Source organism: Cavia porcellus, unplaced genomic scaffold, assembly GCF_034190915.1.
Source record: "Cavia porcellus strain 051 isolate PalLab524CR breed Dunkin Hartley unplaced genomic scaffold, mCavPor4.1 scaffold_3, whole genome shotgun sequence".
NCBI lineage: Eukaryota > Metazoa > Chordata > Mammalia > Rodentia > Caviidae > Cavia > Cavia porcellus.
The window spans coordinates 36,715,446-36,740,690 of NW_026947486.1; the positions used below are offsets into that span (position 1 = coordinate 36,715,446).

Consider the following 25,245-nt stretch of genomic DNA (forward strand, 5'->3'; position numbering starts at 1 on the left):
GACTTCTCAGCTTAGCTCTAGGTTTTCTTTCTCCTTCATGATAACTCTACCCATCTGCACATAAACCTAGAATAAAATGCAGATGACTAATACTTGTATTGGCTTTTGTTTTCACAGATGATGAAAAATCAGCGGGTACAGTTAATGCGTCAGATGAAAGAGGATGCTGAGAAATTTAGACAGTGGAAACAACAAAAAGACAAAGAAGTGATCCAATTAAAAGAACGAGTAAGTAAAGAAAACTTCTCAAAAGCTTAGCTAGTCTTCTTTGGGCTGACTAAAAATATTAAAGATTGTCTTCAAATACCTAATATCTCTAGAGCTGACATTTTCATGAATTTAAAAGCTCTATATTAGGTGTCTACTATGTGGAAGGTACTCTGCACTAAGTACCATGGGAATAGAAAGATGAACAATATATGAGCTCTGCACTTTGAAGAATATTTTGTCTAAAGAGGAAGGTAAAACATAAGCATAGATTTTTCAAATATAAGGAACAAAGAAATCTGAGTTTTATGAATGGTATAAAAATAGTATCTAAGAGAAAGTATACTTCAGTCATAGGAAAAACATAATGCTTACACAGGCCCTAAACAAGAGAAAGGATTTTGATAAAGATAAATATAGATGTTCCATTTCAAACCGTCTGACCAGCAGGAACAATGACAAAGATGACAGTTATGTAGATATATTCAAGAAACGGTGAGTGATCCAGGTAGGATAAGGATAGCAGTAGAAGATTCAGTTGTAAAGGCAAATTGAAGCTGTATTTTAAATATATAAGAAGTGTAAAGTTTATTTTGTTAGTAATGGAAGGGTGTTCAAGACTTTCTAGGAACAAAGCAAAATCAACAAAATACCTAAAAAGATGTATCTGGAAGTAATGTGTAGAATGAAGTATTGAGAACCTGGAGACTAGAACACATAAAGATCTTGTAGGATCCAGAAAGATTGTAAGGACCTAAATTAGAGTATTAATAGTGTTTTTGGAAAGCTCACTGAAAGAAACAGTGATTTGGGGAAAATTCTAGAATCAGCCAGAATACAGTGTATTGGGCCAAGAGATAAGGAGCAAAGAGAAGCACTTTTAGAATAGCAGTTTGAGGAGCTTTGTGGACTCTTCCCAGAAAAACAACTACAACAATAAAAACAAAGTCTCTGGAAAGTGTTCTAAGGCAGATTTGTTATTAAATCTCTGTGAGAGCAGCAAGGTTCCATGGCATCTGAGGTATGACCATTTATTCAAGAAAATCTATTAAATCCTGAGATGAACTGCAAGAATCCATGGCATCTAAGCTATGACCATTTCTTTCCCCTCATCCCTCAGCTCCCAGTCTATGACTGGCTCTCAGTAGGAACAGACCCCTAGCATTTTTCATTTTCCTTAGTTCATTGTTGCTAGAGCTGTATTTTAGACAATAGCAACCCAGATGTCTGGAACCCCCCTCTTTTACACAGCTCCCAAGCACTATCCCTGTGGCAGAAGGCCAAGGATACTGAAGTCTGATCACCCCGACCCATCTAATCATAGGCTATAAATTCCATGTCAGGAGAGGCAAGCCAAGAAGAACATAATACTATATACTAGCTACTATCCAGAACTCTACTTTAGAATCCTTCAGAGACTTGAGATGCTGTCCACACGCCCCGGTACCAAGCAGTAGTATAGAAGTTCTGCCTAAGGGAAAAGCAGGCAATAGGGATAGCCACAGACATGCAGCGTTTCTTAAAGTGATTGACTTTATCTAGAGACAAAATTCACGGAACTTCATGACAAACGTGTTGTCACAAACTTTTGGTGGTGAACAACTAACAGAAGATTAGTAGCTCCATGAAAACAAGTAAAACAATAGTAAAAACATTTAAAGAGATAATGTCTGTAAACATCCCAATCTAATGAAAATCTATATATCCAAGAAATTCAATGAACTCTAAATAGGATAAATGGGAGGAGAACCCTACCCAGACACATTACAATCAAAATGTTACAAGGCAAAGACGAAACACTTAAAAACAGTATAAATAATTCATCACACACAAAAAAGGCCCAATAAAGTTAACAGCTGAAATCACATCAGAAGCAATGAAAGCCAGAAAATAGTGAAACAACATATTTGAAATGCTGAAACAAAATAATGTCACCAAGAATCTTTTCTTTTGTGGTGGAAATCAAACCCAGGGCCTCATATATGCTAAGCAAGTATTCTTACCACTGAGCTATAGCCTCATTTCTCACCAAGAATCTTATACACAGGCAAGCGGTCTGTTAAGAAAGAATGCAAACTGGGCATTGTGGTACACGCCTATAATCCCAGCACTCTAGAGACTGAGGCAGAAAGATTGGTGTGATTTTGAGGCGAGGCCAGGCTACATAGCAAGACCTTGTCCCAAAAATGAAAGAAACAAAGAAAACTACAAATAAAAACATTCCCAGATAAGTAAAAGCCAAGAGAATGTATAACTAGCAAACCTACCTTATAAGAAATATTAAAAGAAATGACTGAAAACTAGCTAGACATGTAAAGATAATTATGTAAATAATACAAATAATATATTCTCTTTTCCTTTCTTATAATTGATATAAATAGCAATTGTGTACAACTATAATATATATATATACATGTAATTGATAGAACTATAGTATATAGAAATGCAATATATTTGACAATAGCAACTCAAGGTAGATGAATGGGAACAAAGTTGTATTTAAGAAAATATCTGATGGTAATATGAATTCTTAGGGTGAAATGAAGAGAATCAGAAAAGAGAATGAGAAGCTGGTATAACAAATTATGAATATGTACTTGCTCCCCTTCTCCCAACTTATTTAAAAACCATAAATGATATAAATTAGTAATTACAGTCACATATGTGAAAAGTATATATTTATAAATGTTACATGTATAATAATAGCATAAAAAAGGAAACGGGAATACGGTAATACAGGAATAACATTTGTATATCTCACTGGGTTTAATTTAATATAAATCAAAAAAAGTTTCTGATGAGTTAAGATGTTTATTGTAAGCGCCACAGAAGCCACTAATAACTCAAAAGATATAGTGACATAATCATTAAGGAATTAATCTGTTACACCAGAAAGCAGTGCAAAAGAAAGCAGAAGGAACAAAGAAACAAAAAGCATGAGACATGTACAAGCAAAAAGCTAACTTTAAGATGAACATTAAATCATATTAATAAAATCAAATGCTCGGGGCTAGGGATTTAGCTCAGTGGCATAAGCGCCTGCCTTGCAAATGTGTGCTCATGAGTTTGATCCCCGGTACCGATAAAAAAAAGAAAAAAAATAGTAATATCAAATGCTTCAAATAGGATACACTGTCTGGCAGATGTGGCCTCTTTGCACTTATCCCCAACAACATTAATGCCAAAGCAGAAAGATTTTGCAAGCAATCTGGCCAGTTTCACAGGATTCTGATCATAAATACCTGAAGGACTGGGTAAGCGAAAAATACAAAAGAAACAAAAGTGTCCTCAAAGAGGATACAATCCGGATCATGTTTTCTCAAGGATATACTGTATGTGGCTCAAGGAATTAGAAAAAAACATTTCCTTTAGCAAAATCTTAACTATGAATCAGAGTCACCATATGTTTTGTTGGGTTTAGACTCAACAATGAGCAGTATGAAGTAGAACTATTTGTATGTATGGTACTTGAACAGAACATAGAGCATATTATATTGTATTTAAAAAAGCACACCAAAACAATTGCCTTCACACTAAAAAACATACCTCAAGTTTTGAAAATGTTTTTGTGTAGTTTTTTTAAGAAACAAAAACCACTAATGGCCAGTTAACACGTGAGAAGACACTTAACACAATAATCAGGAAATTGAAAATCAAAACCAGCATGAAATATCACTTCACATCCACTAGTGTAATTATAATTAAAAAGGAAAATAGTAATAAATGTTGCTGAAGATGTAGAGAAATAGGAACCTCATATATTGCTTAGGAATGTAAAATAGACTACCAGTTCCTCAAAAGATTAAACAGAGTTACCATATGACTTAGAAACTGTACTTTTAGTTTTATAACCAACAGAATTATAAAATGTCTATAAAATATCTTGTGTATAAATGTTCATAGTAGCATTATTTGTATTGTTCTAGAAACGGAAACAATACAAATATTCACTGGCTGATAAACAGATAAATAAAATGTGGTATATAATAAAATACTATTTGAACAAAGGAATGAAGCATTCTTACACACTATATATACATGAATGTTGAAAATATTACTAAGTGAAATAAGCCAATCATAAGAGGTCATGTATGACTCAATTTATGTGAAATATCTAGAATAGGCAGAAAGATTAATGATTGCCCAAGATTGTGGCTAGAATGGAGAGTTGAATATGGGGCTTCTCTTCAGGTTGACAAAAATACAGTATTCTAAAATTACATTGTGATGTCAGTTGTAGAACTATATGTATATACTCAAATATATTCAGCCCTCTTTTTCTTAATTTTGAGGCAGGGTTTTCCTAAGTTTCCCTGGCTGGGCTCAAACTTGTGATCCTCCTACCTCAGCCTCCCACAATGCTAGGGTTACAGATGTGTGTCACTATGCCCAACTCTGATTTTTTTTTAAGCAAGTAAAACACATATTGATTCCCTTGTGTCATTCCTTTATTTTAAATTAGATTTTTTTTATCGGTACCAGGGATCGAACTCATGACCACCTGCTTGCAAGGCAGGCACTTAAACCACTGAGCTAAATCCCTGGCCCCTTTAAATTAGATTTAAAGTACCATTAGATTGGAAATTTTAGGTTCATGGCACAAGAACTGGGAATATGCCCACAGATAGATAGATAACTTTCTAATAACTAAGGAAAGTAGAACATATTTTTCTTGTATTAATGTAGTCATTCCAGCACACACTTGTATGAGAAACACAGACCCATATAATCAACATCTTATATGAAATAAGAAAGTGCTAGTAAAAAGAAAGGGAAGCATCCACATGTATGTTGTAGAAAAAATTAAAACTATGTCTAGTAACACACAAGACCAAAACTAAATTGTTGCTCTCTTAAACTAGAAATTGCCAGAGGCTATTTTCTTGTTTGAGTCAGATATTTTTGTTTATTGGAAAAAGTAAATCACTTTTTTACCCACTTTTATCTGTATAAAAAAATGCTGTATGAGGGCCAAGGATAGAGCTCAGCAGTATAGCATTTGACCAGCAAGCATAAAGTCCTGAATTCAATTCCTGGCACCAAAAAAAAAAATTATATGCTGTATCTTGCTTCTCTGTCTCATAAATTTAAGCCAACATATTCAAGCCAACATATTTGTATTTATTTGACTTAATATTAAAGAAAAAGTATTTCCCCTTATTTAAAATTACTTAATTTTATTTTTACAAGTTAAAAATGATACTATTAATGAGACTGGATTCAATAATTAATCAAAAAGCAGATTATGAGATAGGATTAAAAAACAAAATATAGCTGGGTGAGGTGGCACATACTTATAATTCCAGCACTCAGGAGGATCACTGTGAATTTGAGTCCAGCCTGGGCTACAAAGTGAGTTCAAGGCCAGTCTGAACTGCATAGTGAAACCATTTCAAGAAGAAAAAAAATATGCTATCTACAGAAGATACACATTAGAATCAAAGATACAAAAAAATTGAAAGTAAAAATATAGGAAGAAGCCAGGCGTGGTGGCTCACGCCTGTAATCCCAGCACTTGGAAGGCTGAGGCAGGAGGATCATTGTGAGTTCAAGACCAGCCTAGGCTACAAAGTGAGCTTAAGACCAGCCTGAACTTCACAGTGCGACCCTGTCTCAAAAAGACAATAAATATATACATACATACATATATATGAAGAAAGCCACCATTCACACATTAACCATGAAATCTGAAGTGGCTATATTAATATCAGAAAAAATGCCTTAAAACAGAGACTATTACTAGAGATAAGAAGGGACATTTTATAATGATAAAAGGACCAATCCATCAGTAAGATATAATAATTGCAGCCATATGTAACTTAAGAGTGGGAATGTATTCTGAACAAGGTACTGTTAGATCTAGATGGTATCAATCAAAAGACATAGAAAACACAAAATATATAAGGCTGCATACATTTTTATAAGAAGCATTGTACTCTAAAATAATAAAAAGCATAGTGCAATAAATATATAAGCCAGTAACATAGTCATTTATTATCATTACCACTATTATACTATACATAATTGTATGTGCTACATGTTTATATGATTGATAGCATAATTTGTTTATACAACATGAATATGAAGGTAATGTGTTGCACCATGATATTACTGCCCAATACGAATTTTCTAGCCTCATAATTATATGGAACCATCATCATATATACAATCTTTTACTGAGCAACATGTTGCTATGTGGTACATGGTTGTATATACATACACATGTATCTAATAACAGCTCCCAAATATAGGAAGCAAACATTGGCATAAATGAAAGAAGACATAAAAAATCAGTAGTTGTATTTAGAGACTTTGTAACCTACTTTTCAATAATGAATGGACCAGTTAGGCACAAGATGCTTAAGGATGTCAAAGATTTCAATAATACTATAACCTAGGATTTTCACATCTATATTCATAAGAAATATCAACATGTAACTTGTATGCTGTACTAAACCATAAACTAAACTTAGCAGACATCTATAGAACATTCCTATCAACTTGAGCAGGCCATATATTCTGCTGAAGTACACAAAGAATATTCCCCAGGATAGACCATATGCTAGACCACAAAATATGCCTCAAATAAATTTTAAAAGAATTGGAATAATACAGTGTCTAACTACAATGACACAAAATTGGAAGTCAATAAAAGAAAGAAAAAAAGAGGAACTAGGACATATCATGTACAGGTACAAATTCCCTATGATGAATATGGTCAACATGTATATCTAAACTATATCAGTAAACTTAATTTTAAAAAAGAAGAGAGAAGGAATTTGAAAATAAATAAGAAATTAAACAATATAGTTCTAAATAATTAATGGAACAATAAAGTCATGGGAAAGGCAGAAAATATTTTCAGATGAATGAGAACAAAGACAGCATGCCAAAACTTGCAGGATGCAGTGAAAGTAGTCATTAAAGGGTTTTTTTTTTTTGAGGGGGGACAGTCTTGTGACATAGTTCAGGCTGACTTTCAGTTCACTATGTAGCCCAGGCTGGCCTTGAACTTAAAAGCAGTGTTCCTGCCTCAGCCTCCCAAGTGCTGAGATTACAGATGTGTACCACCATACCAACTAAAGGGATTTTACAGATGTAAATATCTATACTAAAAATGAAAGAAAGGCCAGGCAGTGTGACTCACATATGTAATCCCAGCTACTTGGGGGACAGGGACAAGAGGATTGCAAAGTTCAAGACCAGCCGGGGCAACTTGGTGAGACTCTGTTTCAAAACGAAAGTTTAAAAGTGCTGGGACTTTTGCTTGGGTTTATCCTTAATACCATGAAAAAGATAAAAAAAAGATGGTATACCATGATCAAGTGAGGTTTATCAGAAAAATACAAGAAGACTTAACATCTAGAAGTAAGAACTATACAGTCCTTATAGATACAGAAAATGGATTTGACAAACTCGAACACTCTCAAGATAAAACCACTCAAGATATTAGGAACTTCTAGTCAACATTCCCCTAGAGGTTCTTGCCACTAAAACTATCTTTTTTAAAAAATGACATTATTATACATGTAGAAAATCCCAGCAAGTCACTAAAAGTCTATCAGAACTAATGTACCAGTTTAGCAAGTTTACAGTATACAGTCATAAGAAAATTAGCTATATTTCTATACACTAGAATTTAACCATTTGAAAATAAAATTAAGAAAACAATTCCATTTTTAATAACATCAATATGAATAAAATACTTAGGAATAAATGTAGTAAAAGAAGTGTAAGATCTGTATACTGAAAATTACAAAAAATTGAATTATGTAAAGAAGACTAAATACAAAGTTGTAAGTAGAAAAATACCTCATATACATGGATGGGAAGACTTAATATTCTAAAGATTGGTTTATTGCTCAGATTGATTTGCAGATTATATACAATCTTCATCAAAATTCCATCTGACTTTGATGGAAGTATAAGAAGCTGAGGATATTCAAAGCAATCAAACAGAAAAATAAAATTTGAGATATCACATTTCCTGATTTTAATACTTCCTACAAAGCAATGTTAAGTAAGACCGTAGTACTGTGTAAACATAAGTGACACAGAGCAGTGGAACAGAATTGAGACTACAAAAACAAACTTATGCACTGGTAGTCAATTGAATTTTAACAGTATTGCTAAGACAGATCAGTGAGAAAGTAATAATCTTTTCAATAAATGATGCCGAGACAACTGTTTATTCATGTGTAAAATAATGAGATTGGAATTTTCCTCACACTATACATAAAAATTAAAAATAGGAGAAAACCTGAAAGAGTTAAAATTATAAATCTGTTAGAAGTCATATTTGTGACTTTGGATGTGGTAATTTTTTAAAACTATGACACCCAAAAAACAAGCATCCATAGAAGAAATCAAGTTAGACAAAACTGAAAGCTTCTGCACTATAAAAAATACCATAGTGAAAATGAATAACCAGCCGGGTATGGTGGCTCTCACCTATAATCGAAGCACTCAGGAGCCTGAAGTAGGAGGATCCTTGGGAGTTGGAGACCAGCCTGGGCTACAAAAGTGAGCTCAAGGCCAGCTTGAACTGCATAGCAAGACCCTGTCTCAAAAAGACAAAAAAAGAAAGAAAATAAATAACCAACGCACAGAATGGATGGAAATATTTGCAAATCATATAACCGATAAAGATCATGGATTTAAAGTATATAAAGAACTCTTACAACTCAGTAATAAAGATAACCCAGTTTTGAAACAAAGCACACAAAAGGGTGCTCCATGTCATTTGCCATCAGGGAAATAACAATCAAAATCACAATGAGATAATATTTCACACCCACAGAGGTTTTCTAGAATCAGTTAGAGAATTATTGGCAAGAATGTAGAGAAATTGGAAACCTCATACATTGCCAATAGAATGAGAAAATAGTACAGCTGCTTTGGCAAACAGTTTGGCAATTTGTTAGGCGGTTAAGTAGATATAGAGATATCATATCATCCAATAATTCCACTCAGCTCTGTCTACACCAAAGATATGAAAACAAGTCTATGCAAAAACTTGCACATAAATGTCTGTAGAGTAGTATTCATAATAGCCAAAAAGTAGGGGGAAAAACAAATGTCTATCAACTGCTGAATGGATAAATAAAATATATGTCCATGTAGTAGAATATTATTCAGCCATAAAAAGGAATTGCTGATATATACTACGACACAGATGAACCTTGAAAACCTTATGCTAAAAATAAAAATAAAATTTTTTTTTAAAAAGAAAACCTTATGCTAAGTGAGAGAAGCAATTCACAAAAGAGGACATACAGGAGTTTGTTTATATCAAGTGTCCAGAATAGGAAATCCTTAGAGACAGAAAAGAGATTATTGGTTGCCTGGGGGCTTAGGGGAACAGGGTGACAGAACTGTAAGGTAATAATTAAAAGCCATGAGATTTCTTTTTGTGATAACAAAAGTATTCTAACATTGATTGTGATGTTATGTTAACTATGAATGTGACAAAAAACATTGAGTCATACTTTTGAGTGAATTGTATAGATGAATTATTTCACTTACACTTTTTAAAAAAACAAATAGAAAAGGGAAAAACAAAAGAGACATATCTGTAAAGTGATAACAAGTTTACATTGTACAGTAATGTATATTTTTCACTGCAAAAATCTTTATTTTGTTCATTTATATATTCCCACTGGCTAGAAGTAATTAGCATATAATGATTACTTAGTGTTTATCGAATGGCTTTATTGATAACAAATGCAAAACTTGCCTTTAAAAGATTAGGATGTGAAGAAAACCTTAAAAGTTACGCCATTCTTCTGAGTTAATGGAAAGTCAGAGGTAGCATATAGCTTGAAGTAATAAATTTGTTTTTAAGAAAATTATCTTTCATATAGAAAGTCCTAAAAGATAATGGATAGTGTAAACTAAATTCAAGGAAAATGTTGGACTGGACTTAGTAATTGAGGAAGTATCTTGCATAGATATAAACTGAAATCACAGGAGTAATGAGATCATGGAGATGAAGAATATATAGAAAAAGAAGAAAACCTCTGTATTTCATATTTAAGAATGAAAGCAATAGAATTTGTAAGGTTGAAAAAGAATTGATATGCTGTGGGAAAGTTATTGGGAATGTTAATGATGGTAAGAGACAAACTGATGAAGCTTAGGGCTGTAAAAAGCCCGCTGAATTTAATAAGCAGATTTCAGGACAGTGTTAAGAACTATTTCCAGGGGGATTATGGGATGAATAGTACTTACAAGTGAAAGCAGTAAATATAGGTCTCTATTTCAAAATTGGTGATGAACAGAGTACTAGGTTTTCTCTTTTTACTGGACTAATTTAATCTCCTGGTTGTGTTTCTTTAATTCTCTTGATCTCTCATATCAACACACATCATACTTTATTATAAATGTATGGGATGGTATTTGTATTCTCTAGTGCTTTCTGTAAGAGTAATAATCACCTCATATTTGTCTGTGTATCCCAGAAACCAAGCACAGGGCCTAGAGTGTAAATGGGTCAAAGAAAATGAATTGTTCTAGTATGCTGGCAAATACATGACTAAAGTGGCTCACCATGTGTCCAGATTAAGTAAGGAACAAGTAAAGTCTTTAGGAGCTTAATGGATTAGTAAAATAGGGAAAGAAATCAATGCAGTAAATTGGTGTTCTGTTGAAAACGGGCAATATCCCACCAGATCTCTTATCTTCTTGATCTTTAGTTTCTGAGATAAAGGATATATCTGTATTTAGTAGTAAATAATATTGTTCAGAAGTAGAAAACTTTTTACTGGCGTGCTACCTTAATTTATAGGCGGTTGGCTATATAATAGGCTTCCTCCTTTATGTTGGCCTCTGTATTTAATGTGAATGGACCAGTATGTTTGGAGAGGGAAACAGAGAGTATTGCTCTGTTTATCAGGAGATCTGAGTCCTGGCTTTATCAATAGCTGACCATTCATTAGATATCTTTAAAGTTCCTCCAAGTTTTACATTCTGTGGTGTTGCCAATAATTAATTTAAAACTGAGACTTTAAGAATTTAGCTACCGACCATTAAGCTGAATAAGTAAACCATCTTTCCTTACATATAAACATGGTTTTAGAAATACCAGTTCTTAACTCTGATAGGAAAATTGAAGGCAGCTCACTATATTATATTTAGCCCTATATATTGAAGATGTCTTGAAAGACTTTTAGATATAAGGTTTTATGTTAGCTAGCTGAACAGCAATTAAGATCTGACTTTTTTCTTATTAGGATCGTAAGAGACAATATGAGCTGCTCAAACTTGAAAGAAACTTTCAGAAGCAGTCCAGTGTGCTCAGACGTAAAACTGAGGAGGTAGGTAAGAAAATTCAGTCTGCTATGTCAAAAGTCTTGTCATCTTCAGGGTTAGATGCTGTTGGTGTTCTAAGAAATCAGGGATAACAATCTTGACCAATAATTCATAAATCTTGATCTCTATATTTTATGAACTGTGAATAGATAAAAATGTGATGGGAAATGATATTTTTCAAATAAGAATTCTTTTTTCTAATTGTGTTTAATCCCCAAATACACAGAGTAATACTGATATGTATCATTTCCTGGCATCCTTGTATGCAGATCATCCTTGAAATGTGTTTCTTTCTCCCTTATGCTTTAAAGTAGTAACTATTCACTGGTATTATATCCAGGAGACTTGTAAACCTGGTTCCTATAGGAACTTAAACCTAGAATTTGTTTTTCTTCTAATATGCTATAAAATCAAAGCATTCTTTTCATTATCCTTCATTCAACATAACTTTGTGCCCTTTTAATTTAGGCAGCTGCTGCCAATAAGCGTCTGAAGGATGCTCTCCAAAAGCAACGAGAGGTTGCAGATAAACGGAAGGAGGTTCAGAGCCGTGGAATGGAAGGCACTACAGCTCGAGTGAAGGTACAGACAGATCAAACTGCTATTTCTCTTATGAACACTGGAGATAGGAAGAAGTGAGAAATAGCTTTCTTTTGGTTTAGAAATAAACACTACAAAATTTGAAGTTCTACCTCAAAGCCTTGTTTCCTAAAAGATGCAAGTATAGGGCTGGGGATTTAGCTCAGCGGCATAAGCGCCTGCCTTGCAAACAGGAAGTCATGAATTCGATCCCCGGTACTGATAAAAAGAAAAAAGACCAAAAAAAAAGATGCAAGTATCTTTGCCTTCTTTTGTCCTTTCTCTGACTTTTTTATTCTATGTGGAACCCCAGCCAATTACCATATTGAAGATAATCTTCCCTATTCATTCTACCTACCCATAGTGCTCCTCTGGAAACACTCTCATAATATAGCAGAAATAATGCTTTTCCTGTTCTGTAAGTATTCTTTAATTGAGGCAAGTTGATGTGTAAAATTAACCATTCCATGAATGAAGCTGCTATTTAAAAAAAAAAAAAAAAACCTCACGTAAACAAAGACTTGCAGTGCCACAAAAGCATTATAGGCATATAAAAGCATCAGTCTGAGGTCAGATGTGTGTTTGTGAATGTGATTTCTGTCAGTGCTTTATATAATTACTGTGATTACTGCTATTAAAATGGTCCCCCAATAAACTAGGAAATAAGCTAAAGAAGGAAGGAAAGGTAAAGAAATTAATCACAATAAAAAAAGAAATTGTGGGGAAATATGAGCATGGCATTTATGTGACCAGTCTCGCTAACAAGTACAGCATGTCAAAATCCACCATCTAAACAATCTTACAGAGAAAAGATTTGTATAAGAAAGCTAGTGTTGCTAAAGGTGTTACTCAAATTAGTAAGTAATGATCAACAATGTTAGATGAGGTAGAAAGACTTATTAGTGTGGATAAACAAAAGGCAGAGGCAGGTTATAGCCTATAATTTATGAAAAAGCTAGGACAATAAATGCAGATATTGTAAAGGATAATCCATCACTAAGTAATAATGGTGAAATATTTCATGCCAGTAAGGGGTGGTTTCATAATTTTAAAGCAAGAACTGGAGTTTATAGTGTAACTAGTCATGATGAAGCAGCCAGTGCTGATAAAAGGGCTGCTGCAAATTACATACACCACTTTGAAATGATGACACAGAAATGGCTTTTGCTGTCATCAAGTTTTCAACTATGATGAAACTGGCCTTTTCTGGAAGAAAATGCCCAGGAAAGCATACATTACCCAGGAAGAAAACAAAATGCCAGGCCACAGACCTATGAAGGGTAGGCTACACTTACTGCTATGTGCCATTGCAAATGTTGACTTCAAGATAAAGCCTCTCTTGGTTTATCATTCCAAGACCCTAGAGTGTTCAAAAAACATTAAAGTCATGAAGAATAGGCTAGGGGTCATGTAGTGATCTAAAGCAAAAGCCTGGTTAACAAGAGTACTTTTTCTTAAGTGGATCAGGGAGGCTTTCTGTCCTACTAAGAAATATCTAGAGGCCAAAGGTTAAGGCTCTTTTTCATCATGGACTATGCTCCTGCTCACCCATGAAAGTTAGATTTGGCTGAGGAATTTCCATGGCTCTCAGTCAAGTTCTTCCCACCAAATACCACTCCTCTATTGCAGCCTATGAACCAGCAGGATATAGCTAACTTGAAGAAGCTATACATGGAGGGACTGTTCTGAAGTGCTTACAGATGGTCTCAAATATAGATTTAACCCTTAAAGAGTTCTGGAAGGATCGTTACAACATCTTTTCTAGTGTAGGGTTAATTGAGAAATCCTGGGCCAGTGTCCCTTTAAGGACACTGAGATCTGCTTGGAAGAAAGTGTGGGCCGGGTGTGGTCAGGCATGCTTTAATCCCAGTACTGTGAGGCTGAGGCAAGAGGATCACTGTGCTCGAGGCCAGCCTGAGCTACATAGTGAAACCCTGTCTCAAACAAAAGTATGGCTTAAAATTATACAGGAAAGAGACTTTGAAGGCTTTGTAAAGGAGGCTGAGCCTTCAGTTGACACTGTGGTTAACACTGTAACTATAGCAGAGTCCATAGGATTGCAGGTAGACGGTGGTGATGTTGAGAACTGGTGGAGGAACACTCAGAGGAGCTATCTACAGAGGAATTTCAGCAATGTCTGGCTGAGCAACAGAGCATGGCAGCTGAGGAGCTTTCTGGTTGGGGGTATCAATAATCAGAGCAGTAAAGTTCTTCTGAAATGAAGGGAATCCTGAAAAATGGACAGAGCTGCAAACATTTGTAGAAAAGACCCACCCAGGTAGAGAAAAAGCCAATCATTGCATTCACTTGCTTCATGACAATGTCATGTCACACAGAACAGTGTTAAAGAAAAGACACAGACAACCTTGGATCAGTTTTTTTTAGTTTTGAAAAGACTGAGACATAGTGAGCCAGAAGCAGGTCCTAGTGGGCTGCAGACTGTCTCAAGGCGAGAAAGGACACTATAGAGCCAGATTCCTGATGTTCTCATAGAAGGGGACTCTCCTTCCAAACAATAACCACCTTCCTTTTCAGCCTCCCTTCCTGCAAACCAAAAATATCAATTTGATTGGTGAGTACAGCATGAAATTATTTCTGGTAAACTAGGCACATTTTAGTTTTGGATTTTGTTTTATTTTGTTTCATTTTTGATACAGGGTCTCAATATGTACTTTGGGTTGACCTTAATCTCACTAGATACCCGAGGCTGGCCTCGAACTTGCAGTGATCCTTGTGCCTCAGTCTCCCAAGTGCTGGGTTACAGGCATGCACCACCACCCCCAGTTAGCATTTTTTAACTGTTTTGGTGAACACACTTCGAAAATTATTGGTGTTTCTGGCAAACTACGCACATTATGCATCTCTTTTTTTATTATGGATTAGTTAAGGGGTGCTTTTGGAGGTTTTAAATCCATTTATAGTTATTTCTATTATTTTTATGGGGAAAAAATGTTTTGACTTACAACCAGCTTGTGTTACCACCAGCCCTCGCAAATAAATTGAGTTTGTAAGTCAAGGATCCACTGTATCTTTATAAACATAATCATTTTACTTGGATAAATATCTAGGAGTAAGACAACTGGGTCATATGTTAAGTGTATACTTAACTTTATAAAACACTGCCAATTTTTTATCTACCTGCTCAGTTCTGATATATAGAAATAGAATTGCTTTTTGTATATTAACTTTTATCTTGACTTACTAGTCTATGAGCGTTTTTATAGGTTCTTTGGAGTCTTCCATCTAGAAATCAACCTATAAATAGTTTTAATTTTGCATTTCAAATTTATATACTTTTAATTTTTTACCTGCCCTATTGTGTCTCCTAAGACCTTCAAGGTAATATTGAATTAAACTAGAAGTGGTAGACATCCTTCTGTTCTTAATCATAGCAGGAAAACATCTAATCTTTTGTCACTAAATATTATGTTAGCTGTAGGTTTTTCATAGATGCCCCTTATAAAGTTTAGGAATTCTTATCTGTTATCAATTTGATATGTTTGGTCATGAATGGATATTAAATATTGTCAAGTGCTTCTTTTTTCTCTGTTATTGATGATTTGATAAATTACTTTGAACAATGCTCAAATGTGGAACCAGCCTTGTTTCTCTTGAATGAACTCTATATGGTCATGATAGATCATCCTTTATATATTGTGGAATTCAATAATACAGGTAGTTGCTGACTTATTTAGGTTTTTTTAATTTACAGTGGTGTGAAAGAAGTATATATTCATTAGAAACAACTTGAAGTTTTAGTTTTTAATTTTTTCCCAGACTAGTAACATATGATAGTATACTCTTGCAACACTGTGCAGCAGTAGCAAGTTCTAGCTCCCAGTTAGCTACACAACCACAAAGCTAAGCAACTGATAATCTATAGTGTACTGTGTTGCCATCATTTTTTAATTATTGTGTTAATGTGCTTTTATGTTCCATCATAACTACAAACACCTCTTTGTTTCTTTTATCCATATAATCATTTGGTTTCTCATATTCAGTATACAATAAATTCCATGAGATATTAAATACTTCATTATAAAATAGACATTTCATTAAGTGATTTTGCCCAATTGTAGGCTAGCTTAGGTGTTCTGGGCATATTTAAAGAAGACAAGACTAAGCTAGTTATTATGTTCAGTAGATAAGGTACATGAAATGCACTTTCAATTTAGGATATTTTCCACTTACTCCAGGTTTACTGGGATGTAAGCCCATTGTAAGTTGAGGGACGCCTATATCTAAAATAAAGTTTTTGTTTAAAATTTTTGTATCCGTGTTCATGAAGGATATTAGTCTGTAATTTTCTTATAATGTTTTCGGTGTTGGTATCAAGATAATGCTGGCATCATAGATTGGATTAGGAAACAGTCCCTCTTAATCAGTTGTCAAGAAAATTTTGTAAACGATTAATTCCTTAAATGTGTGATAGAAATCACCAGTGAAGCCATCTGGATCTGAAGAGGTTTTGTTTGCTTGATTCTTTTTACTTTTTTTGAGGAAGGATATTAACAAAAATTCAACTTTAAAAATTGATGTCACTCCTAGTAATGGTGCTGCATGCCTGTCATTCAAGCTACTCAGGAGACTGAGGTACTTAAGATCTCAAATTAAAAAGTTCTAGGGGTATAACTCAGTAGTAGAGCTGGTAAATGGTTAAAATGGTAACATTTATGTCATATATATTTTATCAAAATAAAAGTTTTTAAATTGATCTCATTAATTTCCACCACAATCTTCATGATTTCCTTCTGCTTATATTGGATTTAATTTGCTCTTATTTTCTTAGTTTCTTGAGCTGAGGTTTGAATCAATCCTACCATCGTTGAATTGAGGGTTGAATCAATTCTATCATCATTGATTTCTAATCTTTATTGTTTTCTAATATAAATATTTAGTGCTAGAAATGCTGCCTTAAATACTTTTATTAAAATAGTCCACACATTTTGAATTATATTTTAATTTTCTTTTCTTTTTTTTTTTTTTTTTTTTTTTTTTTTTTTTTTTTTTTTTTGTGCCAGGATTGAATTCATGACCTTGTGCTTATCAGGCAGGCACTTATGCCGCTTAGCTAAATCCCGGGCTATATTTTAATTTTCATTCGATGCCAAATGCATTCTGATTTTCCCATTGATTTCCTCTTTGACTTATGGGTTATTTAGAAGAGTACTATGTACTTTCCAAGTATTTGGAGATTTTTCCAAGCATTTTTTCATTACTGACTTCCAGCTTCATTCACTCATGGTCAGAGAACATAGTTTGTATGACTTGAATCTTTTTTTAATTCATTATGACTAATTTTATGACCTAGAATATGGTCAATCTTGGTAAATGTTCTATGTGTACTTGAGAAGAGTATACATTCTGTTGTACGGAGCAGTCTATAAATGTCAATCATATTGACTTGATTTGCTGTACTCCTAACATATCCTGACTCATTTTCTGTGCACTTGTCCTATTACTTATTGAGGGAAAAGTATTCAAATCTCCAATAATAATTTGGATTTGTCTACTTTTCTTTGTTTTTCTGTTTTTACTTAATGTGTTTTGGAGTCCTGTTGTTAGAGGCATGAAAGTTTGAGATTAATTGACCCCTTTATTATTGTAAAATGAATTTCTTTATCCTGATGATATTCTTTGTCCTAAAATCTAAATTTTCTAATATTAATACATCCTTCCAGCTTCTTTTGATTAGTTTCAGCATTATATTTTGTGCTTTTTTAACTTATTTGTGCTTCCATTTTTAAAATGGATTTTTTAAAATTTTTTTTATTTAAGGAGAAAAAGGAAAAAAAACAGAAAAAGGGTACAAGTAATACAAAATTTAAAAAATAAACAGTAAGAAGTCACTACTTAATAGATTATATATTCTCATCTTAGAAATAGTTGTTCAAGTTACAAAATTCAAGCATATAAAATGGACTTTCAAACAGTGAGAGTGCAAACAGTTTTGTTCAATGATCCAAAAAACACCCAGTAATATGGTTATCTATCTTATACACTTAAACATATATGCAGTTATAACCTTTAGAGCACTTTCTTTTCTTTTCTTTTCTTTTGTACAATGACAATTACACATTTTGGGTTTTATTACTCCCACAGTTCTTATTACTTTTTTTGAAGAGAGTAAAACCAAATGCAACATATCAGAACAGAGTGAGTCAAATCAAAAGGATGACATAATAGATAATGTAAAAACAAAATATAAGGGGCTGGAGGTTTAGCTCAGCGGCATAAGCGCCTGTCTTGCAAGCAGGCAGTCGTGAGTTCGATCCCCGGTACCGATAATAAGGAAAAAGACAATATATATATATATATATGGTGATCAACAATGGTTGCCATACTGCCTCTTGCTATGTTAAGAAGAATTGGCAGTTATAATAAAATTGAACTACACAGTAAACAATAAAACCAAAGCATTGGAGACATTACAGGATTTTAAAAGAAAATAATAGTCAACCGGAATGGGCGTCATAATGATTCTTACTGTCTTCACAGTTATGCCTATACTTTCAAACTTGGTACTATCAAGCAAAGCAGAATAGAGGAAAATCAGTCAAAACAAGATGGTGAGGGCAATACAGGATTTCAAATCAAGTTAATAGGAAATCAAAGTAGGTTACTATAATGTATCTTGCTATTTTTTATTTATAAAATGGATTTCTTAAAGGCAGCATATAGTTGGTTCTATTACTTTCTTTGTTGACTTAGGTAGTCTAGCCTTAAGTTGCAAGTAATTTGATCTGCAAGTGTTCCACAAGACCAGCAAACATTTCTAAGAAATTTTAACTTGATAAGCAAGCAATGTCTTGCAGTGCAATAGTACATCAAATAATATATCACAGTATATCACAGCAAATGAAACATGATCATAACTAGTTGCTCTCTTCCTCTCTCTCTGCATTGATATACAAGTCCTTTGAACAAATTGTTCTTGCAAATTAAGGTTTGACTGTTTATGGTTTTGGTTCACAGATTTTGGTGCTTTGTTATTAGGAACATAAACATTCAGGGTTATGTTCTCTTTTGGACAGTTGACTTCTTTATAATAATGAAGTGATCCTTTATTATAATGATCTTTATTATAATAAAATGATCCTTTTATTTCTGGTATTATTTTTTCACAGGAATTTTACCTTAATTTTGATATTGTAAAGGTTTGTGTCTGAATGTTACCCCAAAGCCTCATGCAGTCATGAGAGGCGGGTTTTTCAGAGGCAGCTGAATCTAGTTTGTGACTGTTTCATTGTCTAGTGCTGGGATTGGCAGTGTGAGTGCTGTGCCCACCCTGGGGCAGATAGCCTGCTTACAATATAAGGGAGGGAAAGAAGCTTGTTCCTCTTTTTTACCTCTTTTGATCTTGTTGCTTTTGTGTCTTCTGCCATGAACTGTTGCCCCAATGCCATGCCTCCCTGCTTTGGAGCTAGTTGATTATGGATTGAAACCTCCACAAACTGTGAGCTGAATAAACCTTTCCTTCCTTAATTTTGGGCATCTAGTACTTTGTCTCAGCAGTGAGAGAAAAATAACTAAGACAGCTATTAATATAGCCATTTCAGCTTCTTTTTTATTGCTGTTAACATGGTATATCTTCATCAAAAGCAGATACATTCTCAGGAATGGCAATTAGCTTTTGGGGTTTTTTTGTTGTTGTTGCTGGTGCCATCATACCCAGCTGAAATCTTCTTTCTTGTGATGTTTTGGGATACTGTTATTAAAGCCTCTTTGAGAAATACAGATGGAAATCGCACTTCTAATTACTTGAGCTCAAGTCCAATGAAATTAAATTTGGAGCTCAATCTTACTCATCAATGATTTCTCATCCCTGATTTCTAGAGTTGGCTTGGAAATGAAATTGAGGTTATGGTCAGTACTGAAGAAGCCAAACGTCACCTGAATGACCTTCTTGAAGATAGAAAAATCCTGGCTCAGGACCTAGCTCAACTCAAAGAAAAAAAGGAATCTGGGGAGAATCCTCCTCCTAAACTTCGGGTAAGTGCCCTTCTGAAAAAAAAATGTTAGCCGTACTCACGCTTCAAGTCCCCCACAAATCCTCACTGGGTTACAGGGTTATGTTCCTTTCAGATCTTTACCCTTAACACTCACTATTCTTCTTTACAGAGGCGTACCTTCTCACTTGCTGAGATGCCTGGCCAAGTTTCAGAGTCAGAGGATTCTATTACAAAGCAGATTGAAAGCCTAGAGACTGAAATGGAACTAAGGTAACAGAACTGTGTTTAAGGCATAAGCATTTATGCCTGGAGCCAAAAATAGAGCCTTTTGACCTTTTGATTCAAAGGCTTATTTTTAAAAACATATACAGTGGTATAAAGTTTCTGTTTCAATGTATAACACTATAAATACTATAATATATGTGAACAGAATTTCATAGAAGACCTCAATTTTTTAAAATGTAAAAGGGTCCTGAGATCCGAAACTTTGAGAGCTACTGTATTAGATTACTTTTGTACCCATTTTACTTATAACTACCCAAAATAACACCGCATGTTTTAAATACCTGCTGGTATTCTCCCTCTCACTTGACACATGAGATTTGAGAAAGAAACTAATTAGTGAAACTGAAATACTGTGTATACTTTGGCCTAAGCCATACTTGATCAGAAAGTATCCAGAATCTAAAAACAAGGTCAAAGTAACTTTTTAAAAAATTTTTTCTTGGTACCTATTTATAGTATATAATTGCATTCATAGTGGGGGATTGGTACATGTACATAACACATCTGTTTTCATCCCTTTTCCCTCCTACCCTTTCTCCTCCCTCCATCTTGTGGTCAGGTCAGGGTATCTCATCTTAGAATCTTCTCTGTCCTATCTCAAGCTATTTAACATAACACCTTACAACACCATAAATTTGGTGTTTGATTATAGCAAAGAGAGTCTACCTGTTTGTTCTTGTGAGATCTTCCTTTGGGTCTCTAATCCAAATCTTATCCTTATGTCACAGTACTGGTTTACATGACTTGAAGACAAAGCCATAATATAGTCAGTGTACACAACAAAAGCCTTGCTATAACAAATTATTTCATGTCCCACTATATTTCACCCATTTCTTTTAACCAGTAGTTCATAAACTAAAAACCATTTGGCTAATGTCTTGGAATCTATCTATAACATGTTTTGAAGTATGCATAAAATTTTAACCAGATGACTCACCTTTTTTTTTGTAGTACTGGGATTGAACTCAGGGCCTTGGCACTGAGCTACATGCCCATTTTTTAAATTTTTTTTTACTTTGATAAGTTGCACAGTTGGGCTTGAACTTGGCATTCTGTTGCTTCAGCTTCCCAGAGTTTTGGGATTATAGGCATTTGCCACCATACTTGGCTTCAATTGTTATTTAAATGACCACTTAACTGATTATTCCATGTATAAAACTCTTTGAAGTTTCCTGTTAGAGTCCTTCCCCTTCTTGATGTTGAGACTACTTACAATAACCCCTGCTGTCTCTTTCCATGAAGGAGTGCTCAGATTGCTGACCTCCAGCAGAAACTCCTAGATGCAGAAAGTGAAGATAGGCCAAAACAACGCTGGGAGAATATTGCTACAATTCTGGAAGCCAAGTGTGCCATGAAATATTTAATTGGAGAGGTAAACATCACTCTCCTCCCTACCAACAACTAGGGATGTTGGGTTCAGTGGGTAGGTTGAAGTCAGATACCTTAGAGTATTGTCATAGTGTCTTTGCTACTTTTCATTGCAGAATCCCCAGTGCACTAATATTAGAGAATATAGTGGGTAAAGGTTGAAAGAAGCAAGTACATATCAGTGACAAAATTAATGACTAACAAATTGATAGTTTTATGCCTGGCATGTAACAAGTACTCAGTAAATGTTAGCTGTTGTTACTAGGAAAAGACCAGAATACTATAGTAGGCCATGGTTAAACACAAACTATTATATTGTACTGTTTTAAAGCACTGATGAAATATATATTCAGAAAGTCTAATAACCAGTCTCGAAAAGGGAAAACCTAAGCATCATCTGCCATGTAAAGATTTATTTTAAGGAAAAGCCACCTTCCCTGACCTGAAAATAATTATCTTACATTGTCTTACAATGTCTTACATTGTCACAAGAGGAATGGAAGTTAATTACCATTGTTGATTGAGGTACTTTTAATTCAAGACAAGAATACAAACTGTCCAAATCCACAAATTCAGTCAATGCCACCCTTTGTGTGTTTTGTGTTAGATTAGTAGACTTGTTCTACTGAGGAATCCTGATGAGCCTTGTGAAAACTGGTATTTTTGATGTTCACCATCTAGGCTACTAGTAAATGGCAAGCTAGAATACCACAGGATATGAATCTAGCTTAAAGAGCCAGATCTGCAATTTCAGCTAACGTGCCTGCAAGTTCTAACATGTGAACACAGACATTCTAAGAGAAGTCAGAATTGGTCATAAGGATGTGTTCTGTGGATTTCTCTTTAAAATTAAGGAAAAGCTCCTTAAATATTAAAATATTAGAGTTGTCAGATACTGTTTGTATTATTTTTATTCTTATCTTGGAAAAGAGCTTGAGATAAGATATCCTACCAGTGACTTCCAGCCCTAAGATATGTGTCTCAGTAAGAATATAGACTATTAGCCTAAGAATAGAACAGTAGTACTGGGGTTTGTTTGCTTGTTTGTTTGTTTTTAAAGGGTTGGAATATTCAGCTTTACTCAAGGAAATCCTCTGATCCTTATTTACAAATAATTCCAGTAAGCTTGTTTCTTTACAAACTCAAATACTTAAGAGATTCAGATTCAACATTTACATGTTATCTTAACAGGTCATATCTGTAGAACATAAACTATGCACCCACCTATCTTCTGAATTATATCTATATGGATTAATTTAACAGAACAGCAATCTGAGAGATTAGGAATAGGGCACACCCCATTTTTATAAATGAGGAAATTGAAATAGATTTTTAAGTATACCCAAATTACATAGGTAACTAATGGTAAAGAGCTGGGATATGAACCTAATTGGGTTATAAAGGCCAATTGTAGGACAATACTGTTAGTATTCCGTGTCAGAATCTATATGATATGAAAAAATAAGAATGAATTTTGACATGAAGGAATTTCTCTCACACCATTTCAAGAACACTGCCAACTTTCCTACCTAATGACTAGGGAAAGGTGGGTCATTCTCCAAATAAAACTGAATTTCTTTTATGCCACCCAGCTGGTTTCCTCGAAAATACAGTTCAGCAAGCTTGAAAGCAGCCTGAAACAGAGCAAGGCAAGCTGTGCTGACATGCAGAAGATGCTGTTTGAGGAGCGAAATCGTTTTGCTGATATAGAGGCAGAGTTGCAAGATGAAATGGTCAAACTGGAGCAACAGCACCAAGAGAAGGTAAACTGGCAAGCCCAGAAGCTATATTGAGACACAAACTACCATTTAAAAATTAGTGGCTTCCTTCAAAAGCCATGTCGTCTTTTCCAAATTTTTGTCAGTAAAAAAACTTGAAATGGGAAGAAGGTACTTCTCTAAGTTTACAGCTATCAGTGATAATGACTCTTAGTCTTTGAGTCCCAAGATTAATGTGCTATGAAGTGTGACTGCCACGCTTACCACATCAAGCCATAAGAGCAAAAGACAGCAGTTTATTCTAAATCACAGTAGAGTAACCTGGCTTAACTAGGTTGAAATTCTGTTTTCTTCTTGCTCCCTTGATATCGCTCAATGTGCTGTCTCTCTCTGCAGGTACTGTACCTTCTCAGCCAGCTGAAACAAAGCCAAATGATAGAGAAGCAGCTGGAGGAGTCAGTCAGTGGAAAGGAACAGCAGCTGCTGAGCACACTGAAGTATCAGGTATAAGAAGAAGGGAAAGGTCTCCTGAGATGGGCTTTTATAAGCCTGACTGAGAATCCTGCCTCATTCATTTAGACCATTGTCCTCATAGCAGTTATTATCTACTAAAGAAGGGCTTTCAGAAGGGCTTAGCTTTTTCCTTTGTGGCTCTGTTTTATCAGGTTAGGGGTAATCAGAGTATAATGTAGAATAACTTCATTTTTGGGACCAAAAATGCAGTACATATACATAACAGACTTTAAAATCTCCTGTTCTTTTGCCTCAACCCTGACCTCTAAGAGTTGAGGAAATAAAATCATCTAGTAGTTACTTAGAATCCTGGGGGCATTCAACTGTGTCTTCCTGAGTTTGTTCTGAGTTGAGACCTGATATGTCTATAAAATGCCTGGGGTCTGAATTCCTTCCAGAGGCTGAGAACACCACACCCTTTAATAGCATGTTGGAGCACTATTTTAATCCAAATTAGAATCTTTTTCTTTCACCACTAGCCTCTAGGGTTTTCTTGACACCTCCCACCTAAGACATAATCAAACTAGTTAAACCTGTAGGTATGAATCTAGTTTTCTTTAGTGCCAGGATGTTTAGTTAGACATATTAAAACAGTAAATAAACTGTCTAGTCTACATTATGAAGACTGAATGGGAGCATCTGCAACACAGCTAACCCTCTGTGGGTTTCTGAATCAGCATGTTAATATGAATAGGGGGTATAGTGGTACCTTGATTCCTGAACTTAATTCTTCCCACAGTTCTGGTCACAAATGAAATTTAATCAAATTGCCTCATAAGGCCAACATGGAATTTGATTTGGTTCTTGTCCAATTCATTTTGCTACCAGATTCATGGAAAGACTTATGTTTGTGAACTGAGGTGCCACTGTATGAGGCTAGAAAATAGAAAAAAATAGACCTGACTTGTTGGACAGAGCCCATGGTTTCCTATGAGTGTGGTCAAGGTTGTCAGAGAGCACTGGAATAGAAGTGGCATTCGAGGCACTTAGGAACTGGGAATAAGACATTTTTCAGAATGCCAATGCCTGCTGTGCAAAAACCATCTGCTGCCAGCAACTTGGCAGCAGTATGTTTTCATCTATGTGAGTTGTGTGGTAACCCACATGTAATGCCCAAAATAACCCCGCCTATCACTGCACTATCTGGAAATAGGATGAAGAACTTAAGAAGATGCAAGAAATATGTGAGCAAAATCAGCAGCTTCTCCAGGAGAATGAAATAATCAAGCAGGTAATACAAGGTTTCTCACCACTGAAGCCCTGGGAAACCCTGTTGCCACCAAAACCAGGGGTTAGGAGCAGCCCTTGATTTG

The 25,245-nt window shown here is 34.7% G+C and overlaps 1 protein-coding gene across 1 annotated transcript in view; it reads left to right on the forward strand.

The window, feature by feature from the left end:
- Kif4a (kinesin family member 4A) overlaps nucleotides 1-25,245 on the forward strand; it is a 115,217-nt gene that overhangs the window by 79,272 nt on the left and 10,700 nt on the right. Inside the window, exons 18-26 of the mRNA XM_013153713.2 lie at nucleotides 118-228; nucleotides 11,439-11,522; nucleotides 11,986-12,099; nucleotides 19,933-20,088; nucleotides 20,218-20,318; nucleotides 21,576-21,705; nucleotides 23,294-23,464; nucleotides 23,816-23,923; nucleotides 25,086-25,163. Coding sequence (XP_013009167.1) covers nucleotides 118-228; nucleotides 11,439-11,522; nucleotides 11,986-12,099; nucleotides 19,933-20,088; nucleotides 20,218-20,318; nucleotides 21,576-21,705; nucleotides 23,294-23,464; nucleotides 23,816-23,923; nucleotides 25,086-25,163 — 1,053 coding nt within the window. The remainder of the gene's footprint in view (nucleotides 1-117; nucleotides 229-11,438; nucleotides 11,523-11,985; nucleotides 12,100-19,932; nucleotides 20,089-20,217; nucleotides 20,319-21,575; nucleotides 21,706-23,293; nucleotides 23,465-23,815; nucleotides 23,924-25,085; nucleotides 25,164-25,245) is intronic.